This window comes from Neolamprologus brichardi, chromosome 9 (assembly GCF_056152115.1).
Source record: "Neolamprologus brichardi isolate AB-2024 chromosome 9, ASM5615211v1, whole genome shotgun sequence".
NCBI classification, from domain to species: Eukaryota; Metazoa; Chordata; class Actinopteri; order Cichliformes; family Cichlidae; genus Neolamprologus; species Neolamprologus brichardi.
Genome location: NC_142112.1, coordinates 6998386 through 7019463, shown reverse-complemented (window position 1 = coordinate 7019463; position 21078 = coordinate 6998386). Strand labels below are relative to the sequence as shown.

The 21078-nt window shown below is 39.6% G+C and overlaps 1 protein-coding gene across 2 annotated transcripts in view; it reads right to left on the bottom strand.

The window, feature by feature from the left end:
* Nucleotides 1–860: 860 nt before the first annotated feature.
* The window catches only part of vegfc (vascular endothelial growth factor c), a 99616-nt gene continuing 79398 nt past the window's right edge, over nucleotides 861–21078 (bottom strand). Inside the window, exons 5-7 of one of the 2 annotated variants that reach the window (XM_006805639.2) lie at nucleotides 18450–18592; nucleotides 12368–12683; nucleotides 861–1337 (exon numbers count right to left, since the gene is read on the bottom strand). In XM_006805639.2, the coding sequence (XP_006805702.1) occupies nucleotides 1229–1337; nucleotides 12368–12683; nucleotides 18450–18592 (568 nt within the window). In that variant the 3' untranslated portion in view covers nucleotides 861–1228. The remainder of the gene's footprint in view (nucleotides 1338–12367; nucleotides 12684–18449; nucleotides 18593–21078) is intronic. The other variant, XM_035914291.2, reaches the window with a different exon arrangement.

Here is a 21078-nt window from a genome sequence, read left to right as displayed (position 1 = left end):
CTCAGAGTACGTTGATTAGATACGGGCAGAATAAATGCCATTGACAGAGTATACAGTTTACATTTCATTTCTGTGTAAAAGGCTCAAACAACTTCTCTGTAAAATATCTACGTAATATCTATCAAACATGCCTTGCATCCTCAGAGTCACTAGCTGCAGACACTATTGTAATTGGAAAAACATGGTTCTTGATCATAATGTCTGTGTTTAGACATTTAACAATAACACAGCGCTGCCACTATGGTTTGCCAGAGATCTTATTTGTGGAGTTTGAGTGTTCTCACTGGAACAGTGTGGACTTCTTCTGGGTATCCTCCCATAGGACATTCAGGGCTCTCCGTCCTGGTTGTTGTGTCCTTGGGCAAGACACTTCACCCTACCGCTTACTGGTGTTGGCCAGAGGGGCTGATGGCGCATATGGCAGCCTCGCTTCTGTCAGTCTGCCCCAGGGCAGCTGTGGCTACAACCGTAACTTGCTTCCACCAGTGTGTGAGTGCAAGAGTGAATGAATAGTGGCATTGTAAAGCGCTTTGGGTGCCTTGAAAAGCGCTATATAAATCCAATCCATTATTATTATTATTATTATTATTATTATTATTATTCATGCTATGTAATTTAAAATTACCAGTTACTATGAACATTTAAGGCTGTCTGTCTGTTTGTGTTAGCCCAGCAATAAACTGGTGATCTGTTCTGTTGTGAAAGCTGAGATAACAGACTGGATAACAACCTAAATTAACAATATATAACATTCAGTATACTTTATTTCACACATATATTTTATATGATACAAAAATACTGATCGGTGTATTTTTATGAAAAATACAGAAATTGCAAGAAAGTTGAAAAATAACCTTTAATAAATTATATAATCAATATCTGACATAAGAATACTGCGACATAATTGATACAAAAAACCCTCAAATATTTTAAAAGAAATTACTTAGTATCTTAGAAAAAGTGTCTTTCCTTCCAATGTTCATTTCAGATCCGTCTCCCATAAAAATATCTTTATATCAAAATCAGTGCATTTATCACCTTCAACTCATCAGTTTCCCATATCTTCATCCTAATCACTAAGGTTTCCCCACATTTTTAGGGCCCACACACATAGCTGCCCCCACATCTAATAGGGATACTTATGACCAGCAGATCTGAGGAGAATGGGTGATAAATTGTTTTTTTTTTAAGTTTAATATAATCTTGTTAATGTCCCATAGCATGGAGGTTAGTCTATCCTTCTCCAGTGGGATGGAACACAGCGACATACTTCATCGCTGAAGAAGAAACCTGGTTCACACCTTCGCCTTCTTACTTCACAGGGAGGCCTGAGACAACTGCAATGAAAAAAAAAAAGACAGGATTAGCTTCAAAACCACTAACAGTCCAGTGTAGGTCAGGATATGTATTGTACAGTTTTAGTTAGCTGTTTACATACACTCATAGGCATATATCATGCCTATATATACAGATACACACACACACACACACACACACACATATATATATACATATACATATATATATATATATATATATATATATACATATACATATACATATACATATACATATATACAAATATATATATATATATACATACATACATATACATACATACATACATACATACATATACATACATATACATACATACATACATATATATATTTATTTATTTATTTATTTATTATGTGAGTGCGTGTGTAAAAGCAGCAGGATATATATTTTAGTTTTGCTGAGCCAAATAAGACAGGTCAGGGTGAAGAAGTGACAGCCAAAGAAAAGCTTACCACAAAACGGAAAAGTTATGACAAATCAGACTATAAGGCAAAAAGAAAGTGCAGCTTTATGGTTTCATGGACAAAAAAATTTCTGTGGCTGCAATATGACGAGCTAAATAACCAGGGCTGCACATAAGTGGTCCGCAGGTGCGCATTCGCTGTCAAAATAAAAAATGCGCACAAGATAAGAAGTTGCAACGCGTGTTTGCGTACATAAGATTTTCTGGAGGAGGACAGACATTTGTTTAGAACTCTTAACTCCTTTAAGCAATTACTTTGGTGTTCCTCCACTTCCAAAGAAATGTCAGAAGGAGTCCGAACCACAAAAGAAGCGCGTATTCTCGGAAAAGTGGTTGCGGGAGGTGAGCTGGCTTCAAACAAATGATGAACGCACAGAGATGTGGTGCAGAATGTGCCGTGAAAATCCCACTCTAGCGGACAAAAACAGCCTTTTATATGGACGCAAACTCGTGTTGCAACTTCTTATCTGGTGCGCGTCTTTTATTTTGACAGCGAATGCGCACATGTGGACCACTTATGTGCACCCGTGTAAATAACATAATGTTCTGCCGGGTGTGTTGTTGTTTTCCCTCGATTTCTGAGTCAACAAGCGCCTTTGTTACTGGGACCAGTCATTTTAAGAAAGGCCCCCATTAGAACCCATGAGAAATGCAAGAAATGCATTATTGCTCAGTCTGCATTATCTTTCCCGGAAAAAACACCAATTGCAAATAACATACTAAAAATAAACCTGAAAAATCTGTTTAGAACAGCTACTATGTTGCAAAGAGTGAACTACCACTGGCAAAATGTAGCAGTCTTTGCAAACTTCAAAAAGCAAATGGCCTAGATCTTGGTTCCACTTGCCTCTTACCCGTGAATTCAGTGGAAAATTCAAATTCAGGATCTGACACAGACTGATTCATGTTCTACACAGTTCTTACAAGTTCATAGAAATTTCTGTTCAATTAGAACCAAGTATTTGAGTTGATGATTGTAATTTTTATACAATGTTGTAATTTGTGTTTCAACAATTTTTTGATTAATGTTTTGTTTCCGTTACAATATTATACTTTAATGTATAATATTGTAACGGAAACAAAACATCAATCAAAAAATTGCTCTCTTTTTTATTAGGGCTACTTAAATTTATTTTGGGCTACCAAAAACTGAAGAGTCCCTGCCCGAAGGGCTACCAGGGACTTTGAAATTTTGCGAGCCCTGTACACATATAGAGTATAAAGAATTGGACAGCACCAGGCCCTGAGATGATTCTCGTCTACTGGCTGAAGAAGCTGACTGCACTCCATGAGCATCTGGCAGCACAAATGAACCAGCTCCTAGTCGATGAGAGACACCCAGAATGGCTAATTGAATGCCGGCCACAGTCCTAATCCCCAAGGATCCCGAGAAGGTACCAGTCCCATCCACCTACGAGCCAATAAGCTGCCCTCAATACTACATTGAAGCTCCTATCAGGCAGCTAAGTATTGAGCATATGGCTCAATACATGAGCGGGTTCACACCAGCGAAACACCAGCTAGTTTTTGACGGAGCAGTAGCTTGACATTGCAAGGCCAGACTGACCAACCTGTAACTGCCTGTAACTGATTACAAGAGAGCCTGTGACGGAATGCCTCATGGATCCATACACATGCATCCTGGAATGCCTAAACCTCTACAAGATCAACATGACCCTAAGAGCCTTCCTCAGGAACTTAATGAGGATGTGGCAAACAAAACTTAAGGCCACTTAAGTCACCATCAAGTGCAGGATTTACCAAGGAGATGCAATGTCCCCACTGCTGTTCTGCATAGGCCCGAACCCCCTCATTGAGATCACTGAGAAGACTGGCTACTAGAGCAGGGCAATATGACCAAAAATATTTATCACAATATACATTTGAAAATTTGTGATAACGATATAACTGTTATACAACTGATATAACTGACACTAGACAAAATACTCTACAACTCCACAACTTTATTAGTGCAACTCCCCCCCCCCCCCCCCCCAAAAAAAAAACAACAACAAAAAAAACAATAAAACATCAAGGTATTTTCACTTAAACAAGCAGCTGTTTTTTATGTGCATTAAAGTTATATAAAAATGTAACAGTGCAAATGCAAATTCCTTGCTGACAGTTTAACCAAAAGGCATTTCCAGTGGAAATTTGCCGACATATCCTCAGCATAACCATGTATAATATCCACAAAAATTAAAAAGAGGTTATACACACACAATACGGTAATATTATGTTGAAGAACAGTACGTATCACTCCGCGAGGCTCCGCCTACGATAGCCGTAATGCTCCGACAATCCATCAAGCGGTGCGGCTTCGTAGTTTAGCAAAGTAAACTACTACTAAAACATTTGACAGATTTTCGAGCGCCGTGTACCACAGAAAATCGTTTCAAGGTCAGTAAACACAACCAGAGTTCATACATAAGGCACACGGGATTATAAGGGGCACTGTTGATTTTCAGAAAAAACAAAGGATTGATTTTAAGTGTGCTGTATTTTCCAAACAACACGGTAATAACGACGGCCCGCTAGCATGTTCTACCAAAAATAGTGCTTTGTTATGTATCTGACGGACGAAAGCTAAACCAGTTCCACACCACTGAAGTTGCAGCATTTTTACAAACCAGTTCTGGTTCATCTGTTTCATTCAATGATCCGCTTTCGCCCTTCTCATTCTCTGTTGCCGCCATGCTTTTTCCGCCATGTGCGTATGAAAACAAAGGCACTGCGCATGCGTGTTTTACCCGTACTCTATCGCAATAGTATCTATCGCAATAATCTATCGTTGCCCAACATTATACCATTATTACCGTGAACTGTATGATATGGCCCAGCCCTACTGACTACGGATACTGACTACAGAATGGAGCAGTTGTCAGCCAGCTCCTCTACATGAATGACATCGAGCTGTATACCAAGAGTGAACATCGATTCAGTGATATAACCTACTAGGATCTACAGCAATAAAATTGGAATGTCGGACTGAAGAATTGTAGTCAGATGGTAACGAAGAGAGGGAACATAGTCTGAGGGGATTGCACTACCAGACCGCAGGATTGGAAACATCGAGGACAGCTACAAGTACCTGGGAATACCACAGGCAAATGGGAACCACAAAGAGGCTACTAAGAAAGCCACAACCACCAAGTACCTGCAGAGGGTTAGGCAAGTCCTGAGGAGTCAGTTGAACGGGAAGAAAAAGATCTGGGCAATCAACACCTGCGTCCTGCTGGTGATCAGGTACCCTGCTGGGATGATAGCCTGGCCGAAAGAGGGGATAGAAGCCACTGACATCAAGAGAAGGAAGCTCCTTACCACCGATGGAGAGTGTCACCCCATAGGAGATGGACGGACTAGTGAGTCTCAGAACCACTGTTCAGGATGAGACAACAAACATCCATGAAGATCACCACAATCGGCTGTGTTTAGTAAATACCTCAGGCAGCAGAAACCTGAGAAATAAGAGAAGCAAGGCGAATGGAAGGACAGGCTTCTGCACGGTATGTACCACCAGCCGATATAGGAAATGACTGACATCCAGAAATCCTACCAGTGGCTGAACAAAGCTGGACTGAAAGCGCATAGGGACTAATTATGGTAGAACAGGAACAAGCTCTGAGCACAAGATCCATCGACACTGGGATCCACCCAGCAGGCCGCAAGATGCTTGCAGGCAGGGAATACATGGAACGCCATAACCAAGTGGCTGGCATAACATCTGTGCCGAATACGGCCTGGAAGTCCCGAGGTCAAAATGGGAGACGCCCCAACGGGTCTCTTTACCAAGACACAAGAAACAGCTCATGATGGGTAAAATCAAGGCCATCTCTCAAGACCTTTGCAACCTTAGTTTTGCAAAGCATACTGATGGCAATGTTTACACAAGAATTTCCCTTTCTATAAAACTATTAAAAGAGCCATAATTCAGAAGTGGTAAGAACATAATTTTACTATAAACCGGCAACAATCAGGTACTCACTGCAAGATTTCAGACAAAGGGTTTAAAAGGAATTATCAGAAGAGTTGTCCAAGAACTAAGGATCACTTGTGGTGAGCAACATAAAATCCTGGAATCAGCAGGTACAATTGTTTGTATTGTTTGTATTTCAAGGTAATATGCTAGTTGCTATGGCCTGTATGCACGCTCACTATGCAAGGCTCCATTGCTAAAGAAGAAAAGGGATGTGGAAGGGGGTTTAAATTTAGCTGAACAACATTTAGATAGGCCTGTGAAATACTGGGAGAACACAGTCTGGTAGGATGTGACCAAAACTAAACTCTTTGGATGCCATAATACTCACCATGTTTGGAGTTCACAATATACTGCATATCTACAAATATACTTGGGCTCATACAGTCCCAATCAAAAGTTTAAGACCACTTGAAAAATGGCAAAAAAAAAAAAAAATCATATTTTGCATGGTTGCATCTTAACAAGGTTTCAAGTAGAGCTTCTACATGCAACAAGAAGAAATAGGAGTGAGACAAAACATTTTTTTAACAACCCCCCAAAACAGAAATCAAAGTTCCAAACATGACCTCAGTAATGAGTAGCTCCACCGTTATTGTTGATCTCTTCAAAAATGTGTTGCAGCATGCTTGATGCAAGCATTTCCATGAGGTGAGTGGGAACATTTCTCCAAGTGGTGAAGACAGTCGCATGAAGGGCATTTACTGTCTGGAACTGTTGTCTATTTTTGTAAACTTCCATTGCCATCCATCCCCTAAGGTTCTCAATTGGATTTACATCAGGGGAACATGCAGAATGGTCCAAAAGAGTGATTATTCTCCTGGAAGAAGTCCCTTGTCCTGCAGGCATTGTGTACTGTAGCGTTGTCCATCCATCCATCCATCTTCATCCGCTTTATCCGAGGCCGGGTCGCGGGGGCAGCAGCCTAAGCAAAGAGTAGCGTTGTCTTGTTTAAAAACCCAGTTGTTACCACACAGTCATGACGGATGCTCTCTGCAACATCTGGACATAGCCAGCAGCCGTTTGATGCTCCTGCACCTCCTGAAGCTCCATTGTTCCACTGAAAGAAAAAGCACCTCCACTGTGGTAGGTGGAAAACATCTCAGGTGGGATCTGCATGTCATGCCAGTAACACTGGAAACCATCAGTACCACCTAAACTTTTGATCAGCTGTTAGACAGCCTGTTTCAGTTTAAGCATTGTTTTCAATAAATTGCATGCTCAAAAAATGTTTTGTCGCAGTCCCATTTCTTCTTGTTGCAGGTTAAGATCCAACCATATGATTTTTTTTTTGTTGCCTTTTTTCAAGTGGTCTTAAACTTTTGATTGGGACTGTATATATCCCTGTACATATGTGTAATAAATGTTCTGTGTTCTGTATCCCAGAAGCCTGCAAGTTCTCACTTCAGCCAACACGGCTTTAAGACAAACACTTTCCTGTATGTTAAAAAAGTCAAAGGTTACAAATAGTAGCCCAAACTACTCCCTTTAGAGTTACCAAATGATTTATAGCCAGTGCCAGATTTACCAGCGCTTTCAACACAACAGAACAAAGTTTTTTAGCCTAATAAGAAAAAAGTCAAATAACTGACTACTTAGCTATTTTGGATATAAAAAAAAATGTTCATATCTCAGTCATAATTGGCAACAGAAAAAGAGCTTACATATCTTAAAATGATATGTCCTAGCACATGTTTGGTTGACTATAACCTAAAATATAGGCCTCATTGTCCAAACAGACATACAACCCTTGTAGCCAAGGAAGTTTAAGGAACAAACAATGATCTAATCCTTTATTATACATACTTTATCATTATAAATTCTGCAATCGCCCATGCTTTTTCAGCTGCACAGGGTCTCACATGGTGAATGACAGAATATTTAGTTGCTGTTACTTAATACGACCAATAAACCCCCTTTGAAATACACAGATGAGTTCAAATGGACAAGCATAATTTCTTTTAGACGCATGTTCATAGTTACATATGCATAATGATCAGATCCCAGACACTAGATTCCTACTGTTATGTTCTACTCATAAATCACACTCAGACAGGGTCACAGTGGGTTGAAAGTGGACCAGATGGAAGGATGTGTGTGTATGTGCGCACGTTTCCTCCTGTGCCATAGAGGAAATGGTTAACTGACAGCTAGGAGAAGTCATTAGCACACTAGGGTCTTGTGTTACACACCGTTGTACTGCAACAAACTCCTACATACTGGTGTGGGATCAGTGCCTTACACAGTGCCACTAACATCCTGAAGGTTGGAGTGTGTGCATTTATGTGTAGCTGTAGAGATCTTTTCCATGAAAGTGAAAAAAATTAATTGCAAAGTACATCATTAATTAAGAAATACTTGGTACATACAGTAAATTTGCTAAAATGTTTATACCAGCATGCTTCACCTACCAAGTCAGTAAGCTAAGGAGTGAGGAGTCACAAAACACTGTCCAAAAATAGAAAAGAAAGCTTTTATTATTGCATGTAGAGGTCTGGGCATTCCTCGCTACACTGTACAGCATACACTACATTGTTAAGTTTCTAAACACAAACTTAACTTAACAATGTAGACATAGAAGAGCCACCTCCACGGGACAAGACTCAGTCCATCTGCATCTAAAGGACAAAGGACACTCTTTCGAGGATGCCAATATTCACATTTTGGACAGAGAGGACAGATGAGTTCGAAAGAGGAGTGAAAGAAGCCATTTACGTCCACTGTGAGCGACCATCTTTGAACAGAGGCCGTGGTTTACAACACCGGCTGTCTGCCATCTATAATCCAGTTTTGAGATCCTTCCCAGATGCCTTAATGTCCACTCACATCCTGGGCCATCTGACCTCAGGAAATCACATGATAGGGTGGGGCTAGGTTTCACAATGAGCTCACCTGAAACCCTGGCTGACTGTGACCTACACCCGTTTTCACAACTTGGCTCATGTGATTAGGTAGAGGATCATTAGGGGGTCCTTTTGTCCCTCTCAGGGGGATTATCCCACAGGGCTTAAATCTGGGACTCTACACCATTTGACCCTAGAACTGAAGAAGCTTCTCGGATGAGAGGTGAAATGTCTTCAAGCAACTTAAAGAAGTCCAGACGGTTTTCTTTCCAAGCTCCTTAGACAACAGGGTAACACAGCTGGGCCTTACCTGACATAACAAGACAGGGAAGAAGCAATACACTAACACAGGACACAGCTCTATCAAAATAAAACAGGAAACATGAGACACAGACTAAGACGCAAACTTGACACTGTGATCAGTGAAGAACAGACATGAGAACACAACTAATTGACATGACACATGGAACACAGGAGAGGCACAGTAACAAAACTAACAAATATAACCGGGGCATAACTAAGGAACCTCGAAATACAAATGACCATACCAAAAATGACACCAAATCAAAGATTATTCAAAATCAGAAACTGTCATAAACACTGGGTCCCCAGACTCAGGAACATGACACAGCCACTATAAAACTTGTGATTTTATAAAATATGATGCAATGCTGTCGATTAAATCAAGTATTAAGTGCTTAAAATAAACTCAATCTAAACATCTGCAACAGTAATATTAATCCATATAACACTGGTGGTAACACCTTGCTGCAAAATAATACAGATAGGAAATAAGTACTTTTACTTTTGATCATTTATGGAAAATAAATTTATTTATCTTCCATTATCTAACTCTCTGTGAATAGTACTCATGGTCATTGATCAATGGTCATATTAATAATAATGAAAGTGAGCTTGAAACTCATTGTTAGCTAGTGATCCTAGTTGTAGTCATTGTGCATCTGGACCATGTATAAATCCAGGCATTTTTCCTACTGAATGAATCAAAACTAATAACCTGATGTTTTCTTTGAAGTTCTTTTGGTCCCTGTTGGTTTCTTCTTCAGTGTGCATCACCCGTTCCTGAAGCAATAAATCATTCCGACTTATACTGCTACCTCAAGCCTCGACCATAGGTACAATATCCTATTTTTGGACATCTGTGTTTGGTTTATGCCTCATGTAAAAGAGCTTTCTGTCATACTGTTAGGTTATCTGAACATAAATCTTGTCCAAATGTATATAAAGTCTCTGAATGTTGATCTAGGAAAACCTGTAGGCTTATAATAACTTTACAAACCTTTCCAAAATGATCTATTTTCTATCTATTTTTGAATATTTTGCATCTAGTGATCTCTTTTAGTCAAATCTGTCACGATCCTGGGTCTTTTGACCCAGCGTTTTGAGTTTTAGTTTATGTTTAAGCCCTTCAGGTTTTCTAAGTTCATTTTTTATCATGCCTAGGTTGTTATAGTTCTTTGTTATTAGATTCCCCTTGTGTCTTCCACCCATGTTAAGTCTCCCTTGCCCTTCACGTGTTTCATGTCTGTGTCTTATGTTGTCTAGTTCAGGTTGTCATGTCTGCGTCTTATGTTTCCTGTTTTATTTTGAAAGAATTCTGTGCTGTTCCCATGCCAAAACCTGCTTTCAGGTTTTCATATATATACAGTGGGGCAAAAAAGTATTTAGTCAGCCACCGATTGTGCAAGTTCCCCCACTTAAAATGATGACAGAGGTCAGTAATTTGCACCAGAGGTACACTTCAACTGTGAGAGACAGAATGTGAAAAAAAAATCCATGAATTCACATGGTAGGATTTGTAAAGAATTTATTCGTAAATCAGGGTGGAAAATAAGTATTTGGTCAATAACAAAAATACAACTCAATACTTTGTAACATAACCTTTGTTGGCAATAACAGAGGTCAAACGTTTACTATAGGTCTTTACCAGGTTTGCACACACAGTAGCTGGTATTTTGGCCCATTCCTCCATGCAGATCTTCTCAAGAGCAGTGATGTTTTGGGGCTGTCGCCGAGCAACACGGACTTTCAACTCCCGCCACAGATTTTCTATGGGGTTGAGGTCTGGAGACTGGCTAGGCCACTCCAGGACTTTCAAATGCTTCTTACGGAGCCACTCCTTTGTTGCCCGGGCGGTGTGTTTTGGATCATTGTCATGTTGGAAGACCCAGCCTCGTTTCATCTTCAAAGTTCTCACTGATGGAAGGAGGTTTTGGCTCAAAATCTCACGATACTTGGCCCCATTCATTCTGTCCTTAACACGGATCAGTCGTCCTGTCCCCTTGGCAGAAAAACAGCCCCATAGCATGATGTTTCCACCCCCATGCTTCACAGTAGGTATGGTGTTCTTGGGATGCAACTCAGTATTCTTCTTCCTCCAAACACGACGAGTTGAGTTTATACCAAAAAGTTCTACTTTGGTTTCATCTGACCACATGACATTCTCCCAATCCTCTGCTGTATCATCCATGTGCTCTCTGGCAAACTTCAGACGGGCCTGGACATGCACTGGCTTCAGCAGCGGAACACGTCTGGCACTGCGGGATTTGATTCCCTGCCGTTGTAGTGTGTTACTGATGGTGACCTTTGTTACTTTGGTCCCAGCTCTCTGCAGGTCATTCACCAGGTCCCCCCGTGTGGTTCTGGGATCTTTGCTCACCGTTCTCATGATCATTTTGACCCCACGGGATGAGATCTTGCGTGGAGCCCCAGATCGAGGGAGATTATCAGTGGTCTTGTATGTCTTCCATTTTCTGATGATTGCTCCCACAGTTGATTTTTTCACACCAAGCTGCTTGCCTATTGTAGATTCACTCTTCCCAGTCTGGTGCAGGTCTACAATTCTTTTCCTGGTGTCCTTCGAAAGCTCTTTGGTCTTGGCCATGGCGGAGTTTGGAGTCTGACTGGTTGAGGCTGTGGACAGGTGTCTTTTATACAGATGATGAGGTCAAACAGGTGCCATTCATACAGGTAACGAGTGGGGGACAGAAAAGCTTCTTACAGAAGACGTTACAGGTCTGTGAGAGCCAGGGATTTTCCTTGTTTGAGGTGACCAAATACTTATTTTCCACCCTGATTTACGAATAAATTCTTTACAAATCCTACCATGTGAATTCATGGATTTTTTTTTCACATTCTGTCTCTCACAGTTGAAGTGTACCTCTGGTGCAAATTACTGACCTCTGTCATCATTTTAAGTGGGGGAACTTGCACAATCGGTGGCTGACTAAATACTTTTTTGCCCCACTGTATGCTCATCATCATTGCCACGTTTAGAGTTTTGTTTGTTTTTCTGTTTGCCAGGGTTTTTCATAGTCCGTGCTTCCTTTCTAGTTTACCCAGTTTAGGTTATTGCTTAGTTTGCATTGTTTTTTCCCTTTTATTTTGTACTGTTCTGTCTGCCTTAATAAACAGCTCATCATCAGTTAAGTTTGAGTTTTAGAATATCTGCACCTGGGTCCACTCTTCACACTCCACGCAGTTTGCCTCGGCAAACTGTGACAAAACCTATGCGTCTAAAACTTTAAAAGACGTTGATTTAACGTGGCTCATAACAGTCTTTGGTGTATCTAATCAGTTATGTATAAGCTTAGATTTAATATTCACGCTGTTGATTGAAGACAAGGTTCTTTCTATTCCAATCCCATTATTCTTGCCAACAATGTTATTTTAAATGAGTAAACAGCAGATGGAAGGTAGTGAACTTCTCACATCTTTCCTTACCTGCATGTGGCTTGGTGGAACCTCCTTCCTTTCAGGAAGCACTTATTTGGCGACTCATTGCATTCACAGGAGCACTTTGTCTTGTTGAGAGGCTGATGTCTTGGGCATGTCTTGCTGCATGTGCACTGACAGGTCTCCTTGTTGAATACATGGTTCTGTGGGCAGGATAGGCTAGGTGGCAAGTTGCAAACACACTGGCAGGTATTGCGATTCAAGTGATGGTTAGGACCACAGTCTTGAGTTTGGTGGCACACACACTGACAACTTTCCACGTCCAGTTTCTTATTGGGGCCACATAAATCTGCTGAGAATATGTCTGTAGAGTTGGAAGAAAGAGAGACACTGATGAAGTTGGTTACTTAAACTTAGCATGAACTACATAGATCAGCACAAACTGATGGCCAAACATTCTACTTCAGGATTTTCTGGTACAGAGCAGAATTACTTTCTCACACAGATCCAGGTAGAATAGAATAGATTGAATAGAATTTTTTTTTCCATTAATAGATTTCCATTAAATACACTGCAGTCCTGGCCTGACGAGGTAGCTCTTCTGTGTTGTGCCATCCGCTTCGCCAGAGGTTGTTTGGTTTCCCCGCTGTATAAATCCTGGCAATCCTCCTGGCAATTAACAGTGTACACTATATTACTCTGTTTGTGTTGGGGGACCCAATCCTTGGGGTGGACCAGTTTTTGGCGCAGCGTGTTTTGGGGTTTAAAAGCCACAGAGACCCGGTGTTTAGAAAAAATGCGTCTCAACTGTTCCGATACTCCTGACACGTACGGGATCACTACAGGTTTTCTCTTAGGCAATGGTTGTCCATTTACGTGAAAAGGGAAAAAACATCTCTGAATCGAGGAGGGGGCTTAGGGTACATCTTTCTAGTGATGGGATTTCCGGCTCTTTTTAGAGAACCGGCTCTTTCGGCTCAGCTCACTAAAAAGAGCCGGCTCTTTCGGCTCCGAATAGGCTCTTCAGGTTGTTTTGTTTCTTTAATTAATTTATTATTAACAATAATATAATATTATACACAAAAGGAATTACTGATGTAAAAAAAAGTGGTTTTATTTATATATGCTTAAATATAAATATATGCAGTGGCCCGTAGAGACAAAGCACGTACAAACTCCAAAACACATTTCTAGCGTTAACGGAACTTCCAAAACAGAGCTACCTAGATCACTTAAATTATACAATTGAAAGCATATGTGTATTGTTTGTGTATTTATACACAAGCACTCATATATATATATTCAAATGATTTTTAAAAAAAGTTAATTTACCTGTTACTACCACACACCAAATCCGGTCGTTGGTACTTCCTGGCTTGTGTAGCCACTAGGTAACAAATGCTCAACACTGCGCCTAGCATCCTGGAGCACTTCTGTTGTCTTTTGTAAATGTTTTGGAGTTTTTACGTGCTTCGGGGTTTGTACGTGCTTTGACTCTAGGGTACTGTAAATATACTTTTATTTATTCACTCCAAATAACTAACAAGTAACTACCGCCCCTCCCCCCTCTTCCCAGCGGAAAGCACAAGGCTCGCATGCGGAGTGAACCGGAAAAAAAGTGCGAGAGGGAGGGTGAGAGAAAGAAAAAAACAACAACAACAACCCACGGCTCGCAATGAGGAGCCAGCTCGCGTCGTTCACGTCAAAGGTCCGGCTCTAAGAGCCATTTCGTTCGCGACCAACACATCACTACATCTTTCGCCATCTTACGATGCTGTGATTGCAGCCATTCCCCAACTCTCTGTGAATGGTACTCATGGCCATTGATCACTGGTCTTTGATCAATGGTCATGAGAATCTGCATAATGATGAAGGAACTGACTTTCCAGCCCATTGTTCCTTCAGTGGTGCTAGTTTCAGTCATAATGCAAATGTACTGTTTACAAGGTTGGATGAAACCTGCAGTCAGCTGAGACTGAAGAAGTCACTTGGATGAGTGACGAAATGTTTCTCCCACTGAAAACGCTACGTTCAGATGAACAGAATCAACTTTTGGAGATTTACTTACCTGGATGATTGAGAATGCACCAAATAATACATTGTGTTTAATGATGATTTAAATGTGATATATATGCAAAAAAAAGAGAAAGAAGACAAAAACTATCAAATCAGAAATGGGACAAAAGCTTTTACATCACATGGGACAACACAGTGAAGAGCAACTACCCGAACTGTGCTCCCATCGAGGTCGATTATTTTGTTAATAGTATTACATGTCATTGCGTATGACTCTGAATATTGTGACACCTCTTAAAAAATCAAAAGTACTTGACTCTCTAGTATAACTCTCAAACATACACCTTAAAGCAGATGAACTATAAGCTAGAGAGGAAAGGGTGTCTCACTAATTTAGAAAATCTTCATTTAACCTGGAAAATGAGTTTGCTACTCCACAAGAAAAAAAGCTGCAGTAATTAAACCATTGCTTAAAAACCATCTAAGCTAATTATAGGTCAACATATAGACTCTAAAACAGCTAACTCATTATCTGCAGAAAAGTGGTTTACTTGCAGTTTCAGTAAGGTTTCAGAACTCATCACAGTACAGAGACAGCGTTAGTGAAAGTTACAAATGATCTGTTTATGGCCTCTATAAACTCATCTCTGTGCTTCACCTGACCTCAGTGCAGTGTTCTATACTGCTGACCATAATATTTTATTACAAAGATTAGAGCATACACTAGGAATTAAAGGTACTGAGCTGCGGTGGTTTGAATCACATCTATCCTAATAGACTCCATTTTGTTCATGTAAATGGTGAGTCCTCCTCACAGACTGAAGTTAATTATTTAACAAATTTAACATTCTGCTCCTCACATACAAGGTCTTAAAACAATCAGGCCCCTTAACCTTGTACCATACCATCCTATTAGTGCACTTTACTATACAGTATAAAGCACCTTGAGATGACTGTTGTTGTGATTTGGCACTGTATAATTTTTTTTTATTTGAACTGAATTACACTGTGTATGTATCTGACTGAAGATAGATGGTAGGTATTAATAACAAAAAGTGACAAAAAATATTAGCGTCCGCTGTGCGTGGGAAGAAAACTTCTTTTTACAGCGAAAAAAAACCCTAAACAAGCACCGAGTGCGCAACGACGTAATGGGAAATTCACAGAGAAACTTGCAGATTCCCTGCACCAGGGCAAACCTCCGCCTAGCCACTCCTGCTTTACAGGTGAAAATAGAGCAACAGGACCGCTGAGTCTTTGATTTTATTTATTGTGTAAACACAAAACATATTTTATTTTATATGCTGGAATGTGCAGAAAATAGGTTTAAATGTTAAACTAATTTCTTCCAATCAGAGAATGGTGCATATAATTTAATTTTTGCTTATTGCATAAAGTTAAAAGATTAAAACTGATAAAAACAAGTCTTAAAAAAAGAGACTTTTCCATTTGATTACATTTTGTATGATGGATTATGCAGAAAAAGTAGAATTGGGCTGAAAGATCTATCGCTTTATCACCTATTCAGGTTGTAAATCGTGTTTTTAAAAAGTAACTAAGTAATTAATTACTTTTGAAAATAAGTAATCAGAAAAGTAACGGGATTACTTTTTTGGGGAAGTAATCAGTAATTAGTTAATTAGTTACTGATTACTTTTTTCAAGTAACTTGACCAACACTGTTCCTCACAGCAAAAAGGTCATTGGTTCAAATCCACCATCTGGTTGGGGCCTTTCAGTGTGGGCTTTCTCCCTGTGTTTGCATGGGTTGTCCAGCTTCCTCCTGAAGCCATGTGCTTTTAGTGGGGAAGGGTAATTGGTGATTCTAAACTTGCCTCTAGGTGTGAGTATGAATGGTTGTCTATCTATATATATTTCACAATTCTAATCAAGAATAACACGCAAACTCTCGTTATAGACCCTGCAGCTTTTTCAAAATGCCTAAATGTACAGTACAGCCCACTGCTTCATATGTTGTGACTTAGCAAACCAACTTTGTCAAGAAGCAGTTGGAAACTGTTCCAGAACACTGGTTTACAAAGTTAAACCATCAATATATTACAAAAAAGAGCCAAGAGAGGGTGTTTGATTTGGGTTGGGGGATTTTATTTAATACTGAAAGAGGCTTGTAAAGTATTTGCATAATATTTCTAAAGAAACATGTAAAAACATGTTATTACGCATAATCACATTATGCTTCTGCATTGTGGTTTGGCTGACAGTCTTAGTTTTAATTCATTGTGACAGTCACTGGCAAATACACTCTGCACACATACATAAAAAAGACATCCTCATTATTATGAGTAAATAGTGTTATCATGTAAAGTTACTCTGAATTTCCTCTAATAGTTTTATCTAATCTAATTGAATCTCTCTACTCTAACCTTAAATACCAACAATAATATTTCACAGCCCACAGGCTTCATTATAGTCATACGATTTCTAAACAAGGCTACAATACAGTCAACTCACAATAACTTACATGACATGAAAGAGGTTGTATAGGAATTTTGGTGTTGTAGTTTACCTGCACTATAAAGCCTAGCTTTCTGCCATGAACCTGGCTGCAGATGAAAATGAAACTTGTCTTTTTGATTCTAGAACTTTGCAACTGGTCTCATAGAAACTGCTAATTTGTCATTTTTTCAGTTTATTGACTTTGTTGAATTTGTTTGTCTCAGTTGAATTTGCTTGTGTTGTTGTACATGTAGTGTTTTGTCAGTGACACCACTTTTGTAATTTTGCTCCGTACCCTGTGTCCAATTATTATGTGATTAAAATACATGCTTTCAGTAGGTATTTTCAAAAGTACTGCATGAACTGTTTAGATATTACAGCTGTATTTACATATTGTTCCCATTTTTAAAGGTTCAACAGCCACTGCACAACATATTGTTCAATGTAAGGATTGTTATTGATGCTTGGATGAAAATCTATTTCACTTATTGTTTGGCTGAAGTCTACAACCCTGTGCCATCACAAATGCAGTATCTCCTCCATTGAGACACTGCCAGGCCTTTGCAGTCTGCCATAGTGTCAAGTACTACCCAGTGGGGTCCAAACCCTTTTCTAGGTCTCCGCAAAATAAACTGGACAAGCTGAGAGCCAGGATTACAACACAACGAGAAATAAGAGAGCTCTAATTTTTACTGAGACCTGGCTTTCAGAAAAAGTTCCAAGACTGCCGTTCAGATACAAATTCACTCCGTAACTCAAGTACATGCCACACAGAAACAACTATTGTCACGGCTGTGGCAGCAGTCGTGTGGTGTAGTGAAGGAAGGACCCAAACTGCTGGCACTGGCTGTGATGTGAGTAAGCTTTATTGCAGAAGGTGAACACAACAAAAGCGAGGGCAAAACTAAAACATAACCTAAACTGGGAACAGCTAAAGAACAAACCTAAAATTATACAAACACGAGATGAAGAGCAGAAATGGCACAGAGGATGTTGGGCAGAGAGACACAGAAATTACACTAGGCTACACAGACGACTTGGCTGAGGTGTCCTGTGGGAGCAACACCAGAGCTAGTGATACCACAAAGTAAGTTTTACTGCAGGTACATGTTAAAGACATAAATTCTAAATTCAGATAAAAATTAGGTTATTGTACTTGGTACTAAACATTTTAAAAACATGGTATCTAACTAGATTCTTACTCTGGATGGTATTACGGTCTTTTTTGACCAGCATATGTCAATGTACACAACAAATATGCATATCTCTAAAATTAGAAACATTTTCTTTAGAGCCATAATGAAAAACTAGTTTATGCATTTATTACTTCTAGGCTGGACTGTTGAACAGTAGCTGATTTAATTAGAGTACTTTAATTTCACATGAATTAGGTGATGAGGTTAGATTTTAAGTAGTGCAACGACATGCAAAAGTAAGAACCACACAGTACCATTAACACTGCTTAGTACTGCAGATTTAACTTTGTGGGAGCAGATGATAATCTCTTGCTCTTATGCCTACTGCATGCCTGTCACCAGCTATAATTGTTGTTTTTCTTACTCTCTTCTTCTTCTTTTTTTCTCAAAATTGTTTGGGTAAAATAACCAACTGTAACTTTGCAGTATTTTCTTAAAAAATGAAAAAAAAGATACACTCACCAGTGTGCTGCTGGGAGGGCTTTGTAGGGAACACTAGTGGAGGAAGAGGATTGACATGCATACTGGCAGTGATACTGATGCACCTACATTGCCTGTTGCTCCAGGTCTGACCAAGAGGACACGTCCTGTTGGCTAATGGACACCTTCAATAGATGGAGACAAAAAGATTGATAATACTTAGTTAATCCACATGTTCTGAAATTTTGTTTCCTTTTTTCTGTGTTAGGCAATATAGATGTGCTCACTGGTTCATTCAGAATGCAGCAAAATGCAGCATCAAGAGAAAAGCCCATCACACAAACCATTGTGCAAGGTCTTTCTGCACCTTTGTGCTAGCAATATGCAAGAAAATCCTGAATTTAATTTTCCTGAATATATTAAATGATTTAATTCAACCTTATGTATTTTATATAATCATCAGTGATGAGCAGTCCTAAAACATTTGTAATGAGAGTTTATTTGTTCTCCCAAGTCTGGGTAATTGGTCAAGATGTATATATGGACAGAGAAGAGACAGATTATGATGGAAACGTCACGGATTTAATTATTATAACAAATACATTCCTCCTAATAGATGGTTTATGCTTTTTCAGTGCTGGGAAAAAGTATTTCTATATTTATCACTCTAATAAATGTGTAAGATCACCAAAAACATCTTACTATTAGATTGAGATAACCCAAGTAAATATGAAATACAGTTTGTAAATGATGAATTGATTTATGAAGGGAAAAATCTATACAAACCTGGATGTAAAAAAGTTAAATATTGTGCCAATAGTCTAATAATCTGGGGCTGCTTTGGTGCTTCAGGACCTGTACGACTTGCTGTAATAGATGGAACCATGAATTCTGCTCTTTACCAGAAAATCCTGAAGGATCCGGCCATCAGTTTGTGGCCTGTAGTCAGCCAGCTGTAATTAATCTGTGTCGTGGTCCAGGGTTTTAGACAAAGATATTTGATAAGGTTTATAAATAAATAAATACTTTCTTGTCACTGCATGCAAAAAAAAAGAAAAGAAAAATACAACAAAATTTACTAAGCTGCCCTCACACCTAAGTTTACCCTAAAACTGATAATATAACAAAAAGTAGCCAACTCATAGTCCAAAAAGACCCAGCAAAACTGTATGTACAGTGCAGGCATAAAAGACAACATTTTTTTTCTTTCTTCTTTCTTTTTCTTTCACTTCTTGCTATTATTTAACATCATTTTTGGTTCTTCATTTGATCAATATTGTTTACTCTTGTTTATCATCGTTTACCAGATTTAAGTATCTTGATTCTTACTTCAATTGTTTCATTTGTTTCAGTTTATAGCTATGTTCATGAGCATTCTGCCTTTGGTTTATTTTGTAGACTCTTTTGCTTTTTTAATCTTCCTGTTGTGCCTCTTTGTGTCGCGTTTACATGGTTAAGCTTGCCATCTCTGTATGTTAGTTCCTGTGTTTGTTTGTGTGTGTCTTTTCATCTGTGTTTTATATTGTGTTCTACTTCCCTTGTCTCATCATTTGTACTGTGTTTTCATTGTGTTCCTTACTTATTTTCCCTGGCTTAATTACTTTTTGTATTTATTGTCTGAGTCTCCCCTTCTCCATTGTGAAGTTGCCCCACATTGCTATGTGCTTTCTATTGTTTCCTAGTGATGTTTTCCTGGCTTTGCTTTCTGTTTTTGAACCATGTATTCTGTTGAACAACTTAGCAGTAAATGTCCTGAGTTATGCATTTGGATCTGCAAATAACTAACCACATTCCACAATGGACCCAGGGTTACGGTTAAGAAAACAAGCAGTTTTAGTGTTCTAGGCTTCAAGTCATCTCCCAAAGAAACAGAAACTACTGATGTGAGGGCTTTGAATGTTCTCAAGATCTAAAGCAATAATATTTAACAAAAACCCCACCAGTCATTTCCACTGCTCACACCCAGATACTTTGGAATAAAGGACCATTATATTTTTTGGATCAAGCTATCACATCAGATTCGGAGCCAGCTTCCCCACAGTCATAGATTGCCTTTCTTACTTGGTCCTCCTTCCAGGGTAGGCAGCACGGTGGCACGGTGGTTAGCACTGTTGCCGCACAGCAAGAAGGTCCTGAGTTCAATTCCACCATCAGGCCTTTCTGTGTGGAGTTTGCATGTTCTCCCCGTGTTTGCGTGGGTTCCCTCCGGGTACTCCGGCTTCCTCCCACCGTCCAAAGACATGCAGCTTGTGGGGATAGGTTAATTGGATAATCCAAATTGCCACTAGGTGTGAATGTGCGAGTGAATGTGAGCGCGAATGATTGTCTGTCCCTGTGTGTTGGCCCTGCGACAGACTGGCGACCTGTCCAGGGTGTACCCCGCCTCTCACCCTATGACAGCTGGGATAGGCTCCAGCGCCCCCCGCGACCCTGAAAAGGATAAGCGGAAGCGAATGGATGGATGGATGGGTCCTCCTTCCATTTTGTCGCTGAAAATTTGTGCTGACCTGTAAATTTAAAGACCATGTTAACTGTCATTAGAAAAGACTATGTCCTGCTGAGCAGCTCCCAATGCAGCTGCCAATGCCCTATGAGTATCCTGCAAATCCTGAATATCCTGAAAATCCAGAGCATACTGCAAACCTTGAGTATCCTGTGAACCCTGAGCATC